At 39.9% G+C, this 12,153-nt stretch overlaps 1 protein-coding gene across 1 annotated transcript in view; it reads left to right on the forward strand.

The window, feature by feature from the left end:
• Nucleotides 1-9,871: 9,871 nt before the first annotated feature.
• PRELID3A (PRELI domain containing 3A) overlaps nt 9,872-12,153 on the forward strand; it is a 30,421-nt gene continuing 28,139 nt past the window's right edge. Inside the window, exon 1 of the mRNA XM_074199502.1 lies at nt 9,872-10,205. Within this exon, the coding sequence (XP_074055603.1) occupies nt 10,174-10,205 (32 nt within the window). The 5' untranslated portion in view covers nt 9,872-10,173. The remainder of the gene's footprint in view (nt 10,206-12,153) is intronic.

The following is a 12,153-nucleotide window of genomic DNA, read 5'->3' on the forward strand; positions in this document are numbered from 1 at the left end:
ACTCATAGAGCACAGGGTCTTTTTTGATGTAGCACACCATGCTGGGAGTCCTGTGTAACTCTCCTGTGTCTCACAATCAATTCCAAAGCTTCAGAAAGACCTTGAAAGTATCCTTGTATTGCTTCTTCTGACCTCCAGGTTAGAACTCCTGCAAGTAAATTGTCTTTTAGGCAAACATAGGTTTGGCATTCAACCATTGGCCAGCTCCTCAGAGTTATGCTCTGTGTACTAGAGTTTAAATGATTAGAAGTTCAGCTTGAGAAAAGACCTCAGTGTCCAGTACCTTATCTTGCCAGGTGATCTTCAGTTTATTCCAAACACAATAAAAAGAAAGGGATTAAGTTTCCTGGAATGGCACTGGTAGACCATCCAATAGTCATATCAGTCATATCAACAATATCAGTACAGTTCTGTAGATCTTCAGTTTGGTAGGCTGTCTAATATCTCTTCTCTTCCACACTATCCTTCAGACTCTTCCAAACACTGAGCTAGCTTTGACAATGTATGTGCCAACCTTATCATTTATGTGGACAACTCTGGAAAGTATACTGCCAAGGTAAATGAATTTATTCAAAATTTCTTCATTTGCTGTAACCAATAGTTCCACATATGAATGGTGTGTTGCTGTCTGATGTCTTCTTGGTGCTAATTGTTACGCCAAAGTTAGCACAAGTATCAAAGAAGCGATCTATATTTTGTTGCATCTCAGCCTCATAGACTGGATTAAGTACAGTTATCTATGAACAAAAATTTGTGCATTAATTCTCCCTCCACTTTAGTCTTGAATTGACAGAAAGATATAGGTAATATTATTTGAATCTCTAATAAATTGGATTTAATGAAGCAGTATTGGATGAAATGGTCAACTTCAGTCTTCCAGAGTCATTGAAATCCAGTGGCAAGATAAAACTCAATATGACTAGCAATGGCCCAGGACTTGGTGAATGATTTTGGCATCTTTGATCTCTAAGCAAATTCTAGGTGCTCCATAGCACCTGCTTCAGATGCCTTCATGGCCACTGGAACAAATTGTTTGCAGCCACCCATTTTGGTGAATATTCACATGTTTGGAGTAGATGACCCCTAAGTCACCAACAGATTGGATATGCCTCAGTTTAGTCTATCTGGGATGTGTTCAAGGAAGATTAATACTTCTGATGTGAGGGCTGCTGAGTCATTTTCAGGGCTATTTTCCATCTATACTGTCCACCTAAGCCACCTAACTCTCACCTGTGGCTCCAAGAAGCTGTAGTGTTCACAGTGATCAAACCCCAGTAAAACTGTTAGGCAAATGACCTAAACCAGGTTGAAGATAAACAAGGGGGTCTCAAGTCTATCAGTGAATTAGACAGGTGTCTGCCCCAAGCATGTGAAGTCTTCCATTGTGAAATGAACAGATGAGAACTATTTGATCCAACGACCATGAAGGCAACTGAAGCAGGCACTGTGGAGAGCTTAGAACTTGGTTAGACATAAAAGACACCAAGGTAATAATATCCTGTATCTAGAGCCATCACCAGTTGTCTTGACTCTGTCTTGTCATTGGACCATGAGGACTTTGGAAGAGAAAGTGAAACCTATGACTTGAAGCAACTCTGCCTCACTTAAATCTAATTTATGCATGAATCAAAAGACATGACATTAAATGTGGCAACAGGCAAGTGACAAAACAGCAGGTGTGAATATACTGGGAGCTATAGTAACACCATTCATACAGGTGGCCCAAGCCATAGAGTCATCTCCTCATTGGAAGCAGCAGTGGGATTTGGCAGCCCCCAGGTGTCTGATCAACCTTTTAAGGACTGCACTGCTCATCTCTGGTGTGAGGAAGGGGCTAGAAAAAGTACCCTAAAAATTGTCTATTTACCCAATCCTGGCCTTATTACCACAGCAAATGGGGATCCCACCCTGCTGTTGAAACACAAAAAAAGAAACAAAAAATTTCTTCAAAGACAACACAAAATTCAATAGACCTGAAAAATGAACAGCTCTTATTGTGAGAGAACTTAGCACATATCATGTCCAAATAGCAAATGAAGGCCAGTTTACTGGAGTCAGAGCTGGATTCATGTTTTTCTGGAGTGGTCACAGGAAAGGGGAGGGATATGAGACCAACATAGATTTGGCAATTAAAACTAGTCTAGTCCACAAGCTTGTATGCCTATCAAAAGGAGTGAACACAGACTCATGACAATTTGATTGCCACTTATAGGAAAATACCAGGCCACCACCATCAGTGCCTATGCTCTCACCAAGATGAACCCTGATGAAGTCAAAGAAAAATTTCATGGAAACCCAGATTGTCATCAATATACCAAAAGAGGGCAAGCTTTTAATTCTGGGTGACTTTATTGCTAGATGTAGCAGGGAATCCAACAGCAATGATCACTTGCTGAAGACTTGGAAATCTCATGACCTTATCACAGACACTGTCTTCCATTTACCTAAATGTAATAAAACTTCCTGGATGCACCTCTGCAACAAATATTGACATCCAATAGTCTATGTGTTTATAAGTAGAAAAGACATGATTTGAGAATGAAGAAGACAATTACAGTGCAGAGTGTTGGACTGATCATAGACTCATCCTCTCCAAGCTAAATATTCACATTCAACTGCCACAGCATGGCATGTCCTCATCAGAGAAGGTGCTGTGTTCTGCAGAATGGAAGCAGTCCAAAGGAAGCATGAAATGCCTAAATTTAGAGTAATCACTCCAGGTGTTCATATGGACTATTTATGCCTGACTTGTGGTGGAGTATATTGAGCTTGTATTGTATTTGTTTTGCTTAACTCCATTTGTAGTGGGTTTTGATTTTCTTGTGCAGTATTTCTGATCCAAGAAGCTGAGTTTTGGTTGGATGTGATGACTGTAGCTGTCCTTTTGTGCATATAAGGTACTGAACTTTTACTCAATATCTACCATATTCCAGGCAATGCTATAAACTTTAAGGATACAAAAAGGGGAAAAAGTCAGTCCCTGCCCTCAGAGAGCTATAAACAAGATAAATAGATAATTAAGAGAAGGAAACCACTGGAATTAAGCGAGATAAAGAAAGGTTTCCTGTAGATGGTGGAATTTTTGTTATTATTGTTGTTCAATCTTGACTGAATCTTTGTGACCCCATTTGGGGTTTTCTCAGCAAAGATTCTGGATGGGCTTACCATTTCCTTCTCCAGTTCATTTCACAAATGTGGAAACTCAGGCAAATAGGGTCATACAACTAGGAATTCTCTGAGATCAAATCTGAACTGAGGTCTTCCCAACTCTATGCTATCTACTGAATCACCTAGTGCATCTAATCAGGACTTAAAGGAAGCCAGGGACATCAGTAGGTGGAGCAGAGGAAGAAAAGCATTTTCAGGCATGGGAGAGTCAGAGAAAATGCTCTGAGTGGGGAGATGGAGAGTTTGCTTGTGGAGGATTCAAAGAATAAAAGGTTGGAGAGAGGGAAAGTGTAAAGTGCAGGAAGACCAGAGGTTGAAATGAGGTAGGGAGGTTATAAAGTGCTTTGAATGCCAAACAGAATTTTGAATTTGATCCTGGAGATAGTAAGGAATCACTGGCACTTATTGGCTGGATCTGTACTTTGGGGCAATCACTTAGGCGGCTAAATGGAGAGCATCTTAGAGTTGAAGTAGACTAACTCACCAGCAAACTATTGGAATAATCAAGATGTGAGATGACAAGGGTCCACACAAAAGTGGTAGCAATGTTAGAGGAGAGAAAGGGGAATATTTGAGAGATGTTACAAAAATGAAATCAACAGACTTTGGCAACAAATTGAAATAGGGGGATGAGATAGAGTCCTGGATGACATTTAGGTTTCTAGACTGAGGCACTAGGAGGATGGTTACCTTCTCTAGTAAAAGACAAGTTGGTGGGAAGTGGGTAGAGGGAGTTAGTTAAATTTAAGCTGTCTGTTAGATTTCCCATTTCTGAAAGTTTTTTGGGAGATATGAAATTGGAGATCAGTAGAGAAGGTAGGACAATGTTCAGCATAGAGATGGTAATTAAATCCTTGGGAGCTATTGATGTAGTATATAGAAGGAAAAGAGAAGAGGGCCCGGGACAAAATCCAGTAGTATACATAGAGTTCAGGATCTAGGTGAAGATTCAGCAAAGGAGACTGAGAAGTCAGAAAGGTAAGAGAACCAGGAGAGAGTTAGAATATCAAAGAAAGAGGGTTATCAGTAGTGTTAAAAGCTATAGAGGGGAAATAGCTCCAGTGTGGGGTAGTTATAACAAATAAAAATAAAACCAATGAACTTGATTTTTAACAGTGTAGAATTTTTATTTTTTATTTTTTGCAAGGCAATGGGGTTAAGGTTAAGTGGCTTGTCCAAGGCCACACAGGTAGGTAATTATTAAGTGTCTAAGGTTGGATTTGAACTCAGGTACTCCTGACTCCAAGGCCAGTGCTCTATCTGCTGCACCACCTAGCCTCCCCAGAAATATTTTTTTTAATGAGGATAGACCCTATTTAGTCTGTTTGAGAACAAATTTTAAAAATGCATTCTCATTTAGGATACACTTTCAGAACTGAAGAAATTATGTCTGCATTATTTGAGAATAAGTGCAGACATCTCATGAAAGTTCTCAAACCATCTGAACCCTTGAAAAAGGTTGGATCTTCAAAATAATTACAGAGACTGCTATCTAGTACATTTCTATTGAAAATGATCTGTATGGGTGTCAGTTATCAGGGGAAAAAATTGCTACTGCTGTCACTTTGGAATTTGGTAAAGACAATGTTTTTGATAAGTGGATACCTCTAATGTACATACTAGTCATTTGATCAACTAGTATTTTATTAAGTACCTCATATGTATCAGTCACAATCATTGAAAATAACTGAGTTTTTTATAAGCACATTTGTCAAACTACGCTGCATGATTTGACTTTGAACTAAAACCAAGCACAAAGTGAAGAGTTGTGAATGTTTCATTAAGTTTCAATCCACATTCTTCTTCCCTTATAAATATCTCCATTACTCCCTTCTTTCACATACTACCAAGACAAATTTTTTTAGCAATAAATAAAATAAATCAGTAGCCAGGTTGAGTTAGCTGATATGTTGGACTTTGAAATTCAGTTGATTTCATCTTTACACTATTTTATATAGGTGTTGAATATGAGCCATAAAATAACATGCTTTCCTTATCTTCCTCAGTTCCCAAGATAATTTCAAAAATTTTAAAACTATCTATTGAAATTTTTCCTAGTTTGTTTCCTTTCTTTTTTTCCTAATCAAAAAAAATACTGGGGAGATGGGGCATTGTGGGGGTGGAATATTATCCAAACTGTCCAAAACTGTTATACTACCAGGCTTGGTTATCATGCTTAGGTAGTTTTGCTGAACTGTTTCCCCACCCCCTCTGATTTTTTTTTAATTTCAAGAGATTACTGTCTGAAGGACTGGGGAAAGGATCTATTTGTAAGCAAAGATAATGTAAAAATAAAATATGTAAATTTTAAAGTGCTAGGCAAATTTTCAATTATTCTCTTCTCAGAAGTAATCTCATAACATGTAGCATAAATCAATATTTACATTTCTTTGTTAGATATCTATAAAGATAAGTATGAAAATAGAAAGAAAGACAGTAGTCTCAGGGCAAAAAAATGTGACTTTTAGCTGTCTTGTGTGTTTACAGCTGTGCATTGTAACAAGAAGTAATCTCTGATTGTATTCAGTATGAACTGTTCAAATGCATTTGCAAAGTATCATTGAAGAGAAACAAAACTAGTTGTATTATGTTACTTGATTGGTGTCTATTGGCACTAATAAAGAGGGGGGGAAAAAGGCTACTTATGAGCAAATGAGTAAAAAGTCCCCAGAGGATATGAGACAGATATGGCAGAGTATTTTATATAAAAAATATTAATGCAAATCTATCCTGTTTAATTTTTTTGAATCATGGGTTAGTGATATTAATGGAGACTTTTTGCTAACCTTGAACCTAAAAATATAGCACATTATTATATTATTAAAAATTTATATGTAATTTCATTTGCTTTAGGTTCCAAATCACAAGATGGGTTCCCTGGAGGATGACTATCTCAAGGTCAAAGTACTCTGTAGGACTGTAAAAAATAAGTCATGAGACCCCACCAATGTGTTTACCTTTAGGAGTCAGTCAGAGGACACACCTTGAAGCAAAGGCATTTACTGAATTGACACAGTAAGAAAAGCAGCACAAAACATCTCTAAAAACCTGAAGCACATTTTCCTACAGATACACCCAACAGCAGTTAGTGTAGTGTCTACTCTCATATCCTTAAATAGTTTATTAATATTTCTTGATCTCTATAACTCTGATTAAAAAAGAAAATTCTCCTGTTAGCTCTAAGCAAAGTAGGTTCAGAAATATTTATCTCTGTCTCCCCATAGGGCGTGTCCTTTTTTAAATAGATCAAAGGGAAAAGATTTTGTCAGTAAGATCTATTCAAATAGGCATCTCAAAGGATAGCTTTCAAGGTGTGTATTAGATGGAGAGTCATTCTTGAAAGGCAGGAAAACTGCTCAGGTTGAATCAATGACAAACAAACGTATTACCTGATTTTCTTTAAGATGGAATTTATATTTCTTAAACAATATATTTCTGATCAGAAATTTGTCTCTTAACCTTTAAATAAGGGTTATAAAATGCAGTCTACTATGTAAGGTCTGTCTCCTAAAAATGTTGACATCACCTATGTCAATATCAAATACCTTGATCAACATAATTTAAGATAAGAGACATCCTGGATGAGCAGAGAAAATCCTATTATTGTTTGTAAACTCTTACTCTTCAGCAAAAGTGGAATTCTTGTCAACAGGAATTTTAGTAAATATTATAAAATTTGAGAGAATTGTATTTTGTAAATCCATGTCATCTATGTGAAATCTCATTAGCTGGCTGCCAAAAGTTTTACTGATTTTGTCTAAATTGTATAAAAACTCCTCAAAATATTGGGGAAATGTTGGCATTTGTAAGGATGCCTTCCATCCATGGGTTCTGGTAAGATCCTAGAGAATTAAACTTCATTTATAAAGCTAACTTTGTTGCTTTGTTTTAGCTAAAGGGAAATTATGGTTAAAGCATTAAAGGGGTAGAGAAAATGTTGATGAGGGAGGAGAGGCATACATCAAAGGAACTTGGAGACTCAACCAAGGAAAGAAAAGTCCTGCCTTCAGGACTTCTGATGACCTAGAAGGGCTTCCATTGATTGTGTAACTCTAGATCCAGCTCCAGCGGTCATTGTTTGGCATTGCTTAGTTGTAGGGTTTGCCAACTCTATCTTTGGCTGAGCTGAAATCCTGGTAGCTTTATGTTCTAAGACACTGCAGAAGAGATATGTTTAATGTCTTCTTTCTTCTCTAAGGTGCTTATGATCTAATTGGCAATATTGTATTACTGTGTTTTGTGGGTCATGAAGAAGCAGGCATGTTTTAAAGTGAAGTTCTTTATCTGGGGTTCATGGACCAATGAATAAATTCCAGAGTATGTGTGAACTTGGAGGAAAATAATACATTTTTATTTTGATATAATTAATATTCTTTTGTAATGCTATCTATTTTACTTCATATATTGAAAAATTCTTTAAAAGGGATTCATTGGTTTCATCCAGATTTTCAAAGGGGTCTACGACTCACAAAAATGTTGGAGGTCATGAAGGCTCCAACCAAAAAAATGACCAGCAATGACTAGTGAAATGGAAAAAAGGAATGTCTCATTCTCTGATATGAACAAAGGAGTAGAGGATGGGTGAAAACAGGGAAGTTTTGGGAATGGAGAAGGGTGAATTTCAGGAAAGTGAAACCCAGATCACTGAGGTTAATCTGTGTTAGGAGTGCTGAGCAAAGACCAGCAATTTTCAGGTATGCATTTTGTTGTTGTTGAGAAATTTCAGTTATGTCTGACTCTTTGTGACCTTATTCTTTTATACTAGAGTGGTTGCTATTTCCTTCTTGTGCTCATTTTGCAGATGAGAAAACTGAGGTAAACGGGTTAAGTAACTTTCCCAGGATCACACAGCTAAGAAGTGTCTGAAGCTGGATTTGAACCCAGAAAGATGAGTCTTCACAACTCCAGGCCAGGCTAATGCAAATTGACAGTCAGGTATCAGAAAAGAATTAAAAGGAATCTTCAAGTCCAGACCTTAGAGGGATAATGGAAGAAAACTGTCAAAGGCACTGACAATTCTCACCTATGGACTTCAGCTTTTGTTGCTTACTTAATCTTAGGCAAGGCTTATTTTATGACCTGGGGCAATGATATAGACAAAAAAAAATTAGTTTTATTTTTCTCGAGAGACACCTGCAAATCCCCAGCAGATGGTAGCAAAGAATAGCAAATGGACATTGAACAACAGACTAAATGAGGGTAGCAGCTAACAGAAATGATATAATAGACTGAGATCAGTTCTCTCAAGAGCATCTAAGGTTCTACAGAAATTACAAGTTTTGCATTGCCCTGGCTACATATATCTTAACATCAACACCCTCCCCCTCCCCCATGCAGAGAAGCTATGTGGCACCGTGGATAGAGCACTGGCCTTGGAGTCAGTAGGGCAGAAGTTCAAATTCAGCCTCACTTGACACTTATAGCTGTGTGACCTTGGGCAAGTCACTTAATACTGAGTGCCTCACAGCCATAGCCATCTCCAGTGGTCCTGGTCTATATCTGGCCACTGGACCTAGATAGCTCCTTGGGAGGAGAAAGTGAGGCTGGAGTCTTAGTGTATTGCCCCCACTCAACTCCAATTCATGTGCTTGTCTTGGCATCACCTCCCAGATGTCATGTTCCTTTTCTAAAACAAGGACAAACATCATCATCATCCCCTCCATGCATGTTCCCTGGTCACACATGTTCTCTGAGTTTGTGCACAGTTGATGTTAACTCGTGGAAAGGAAGATCTATTCTTATCACTTTATTTGCTGTGCTAGTTAATTAAGTCTTTTTCTTTAAAAATACAATGACTTTTCTATTTGATTTAAACACATTGGAGGGACCTGGTGAGTCATACTTTTTTGTTGTTGTTGGGTTTTTTTGCAAGGCAGTAGGGTTAAGTGGTCTGCCTCAGGTCACACAACTAGGTAATTATTGTGTCTGAGGCCACATTTGAACGCAGGTCCTCCTGACTCCAGGGCCGGTGCTGTATGTATCCACTTGCGCCACCTAGCCGCCCCCTGAGCCACAGTCTTGAGTGAGAGTTGAGTCAGGAAGTATCTGACACCTAGGGTGGTTTTCTAGGTACCCTAGGTAAACTCCCCCTACCCAGATCCTGCAGTGACTTGCCAAAGATCACAAAGACATGAAGTTCAGATCCGAACTCAGTTCTCCCCAAAGAGGAAAAGAATAAAAACATTTATCTCCCAGACTTCAGAAATAGAAAATTGGGCAGTTGTCATAACTCAAGGTCTTCTATTATTAAGGGTCTGTATCAGTTAATTCCATGCTTGAACAAAGATATACTACAGAGAGGGAAGTGCCTCGGGAAATAGTGAAGTCAAATGATGGATTATGTTACAATATCAGACTATTAAAGAATATACAAGAAGGTAAGCTACGGCAATGACTACCAAGAATGGCTATGAGGAGCTTGCTAGTTTGATGGTGATTTTTCCTGCTTCCCCTTTCCATTCCCAGGTAATGCAATATCGCCCCCTGCACCCTGATCCTAAAGGCGCCTCCACCTCCTCCTTCATCCCGCCCGCGGTGCTCTTTGCATTCCTTAACTGGACTCTTCTGCGACATCCCTATTTTTAGCCTAGGCTCCGACACACGTATTAAGGGAAGCATCCCTGGGAAGGTTGGGGGCGGGAGAAGGGGGATGTGGGGGGAGAAATCCAGTCAAGGTCACGTGAGAGGAAAAAGAGAAGAAGAGAGTGCGATTGGGAGTCCGGACTCGCCTCTGCTCCAGGACTGGCGGCTGCCAGAGTGGGGTGCCTCCCCGGGGCCCCACAAACACCCGGGGACGCTCAGGAACGCTGCGCGTGACGCAGATGCCATGACGGCCCCTTGGGCCCGGGTATCCTAGTGAGTGGCGAGGACTGCGGGGCCCGGTGCGGGATAGTGGCGTGTGGAGAGTAGGGAGCCCCGCACAGTCCTGCGGGTCCTGGGCCTCCGAGGCGCTGGCCAGCAGAGGCTGCGGGGCGCCTCTGGCCCTGCAGCTGCCGCGGGGGCAAGATGAAGATCTGGAGCTCCGAGCACGTGTTTGGGTAAAAGAGGGAACCCTGGCTTGTGGAGGGCGCGGGTGTGTGTGTGTGTGTGTGTGTGTGTGTGTGTGTGTGTGTGTCTGTGTGTCTGTGTGTCTGTGTGTCTGTGTGTGTGCAGAGAGTGACCAGGCTGGGACCCAGGGAAGCCGGATCTCCAGGGATGCGGGGGCCCGCGCCCGCTCTCCCCAAGGATCTGCGTGTGCGCTCAACCGCAGCCCGCCCAGGGCTTTCCCTTTGCCCTGGAAAAGAAAAATTAAGTGTCAGTGAGCTGCCCTTTGCGTTTCTTCCCATCTATCAGACTAAGGGTCTTGCCTGTGATGTGCGTTGAGGCAAGGCAGCTGTTGGCAGTTGATTTTAAACATTTGTCTATTGGGGATGGACAAGACTGGGGGAATCGGGATTAGTGGTTTATTAATACATCCAAAAGCAAACACAAGGAATGAGAGGCCTACTTCCCTCTTTATCTCAATCCCATGATTGCAACTCATTTGTTTTTTTTTTTTGTAAGGCAAACGGGGTTAAGTGGCTTGGCCAAGGCCACACAGCTAGGTAATTATTAAGTGTCTGAGACCCGATTTGAACCCAGGTACTCCTGACTCCAGGGCCGGTGCTTTATCCACTAGGACACCTAGCCTCCCCAAATGCAACTCATTTGAAAATGGTCTGGCGAAGAATTAATTTAAGTAGGGAAGAAACTAGATCTGACTTTCCTCAAAAAAATGCTTGCCCACAACTATAGATTCAAGGTCAAGGGGTCCGCAAAGTAGATCTCTTTCTCCGTAATTCATATTTCTCACCCTTCCTTGGGGGAAATTAATCAGATGAACCTCCCTGAGTAAAGGAAATTAAGAAGTAAGGAAGTCAGTATGTTCCATACTAGATCCATACCTTTGGTTTGTAAAAAAAAAAAACCAAAACACAACATAACAGATGATTCCCTCTAGCTTTTCTGCTTTACAGAGTATAATTACACTTAAAAATCTAGGAAGTAATACAATTTATGAAATATTTTCTAATCTGTCACTTCTTACTTTTCTGAGAAAATTGAGGTGATGTACAATGAGCTTCCTTTTTCCCCCCCTCTTTTTTTATTTCAAAACACTTTGACTTCATTCTTCATTCTCTCTTTTCTCCCAGTCTCTGATAATAAGTTGATTCTTCTTGTCAAGACCTGCTCCTCTGCATGTACTCTTATTATCATTGTTCTCAAGCAGATTTCTCCCTGAGCCATTCCTTGTCCTCTATTCAATCTCTCCCTAGCTAAAGGAGTTTTTCCTTCCTACAGCCTTCAAACATAACTATGACTCCCCTATTCTTAAAAACAAATAAAGAAACCAACCAACCAATCCTTCACCAGCCCCTATCACTCATCTAAACTGTCATCCTATGTCCCTCCTCTTTATCAGCCAAGTTTCTATAAAGATCTAAGAATACTTCCTCTGCTCTCACCTCCATTTGAACCCTGGTTTCGGACCTCATAACTCACCTAAAACTGAGCTCTCCTAAAATTACCAGGTTTTCTTAATTATCAAATCTGAAATTTGTTTCTCATCCTGTATTCATTTTTTAAACCTCATTTCTGCATGAAACTGTTGACCACTCTGTTGTAGATTTTCATAACACTACTTTCTTCAGGTTCTCCTCCTACCTATCTGATCACTATTAACTATTCAGTTTCCTTTGTTGGATCTTTATCCATACCATGCTCCTTTTTGTGAGTATTCCCAAAGGTTCTCTTTTTTGGACCCTTTTCAACTTTCTATACTCTTGTTCTCACCAGCTACCATAGATGCAAACAAGTTTTCTAGGGATACATATCCACCACTACTCTCTCCCTGGACCTTCAATTCTCTATCACCAACTATCTGTTGGACATTTTGAATTGAATACTCTGTAAGTTATCTCAATATGACATAAACAGAACTCATTATGCTCCCTCCACCCACCCCAA

The sequence above is a fragment of the Macrotis lagotis genome, chromosome X (assembly GCF_037893015.1).
Source record: "Macrotis lagotis isolate mMagLag1 chromosome X, bilby.v1.9.chrom.fasta, whole genome shotgun sequence".
NCBI lineage: Eukaryota > Metazoa > Chordata > Mammalia > Peramelemorphia > Peramelidae > Macrotis > Macrotis lagotis.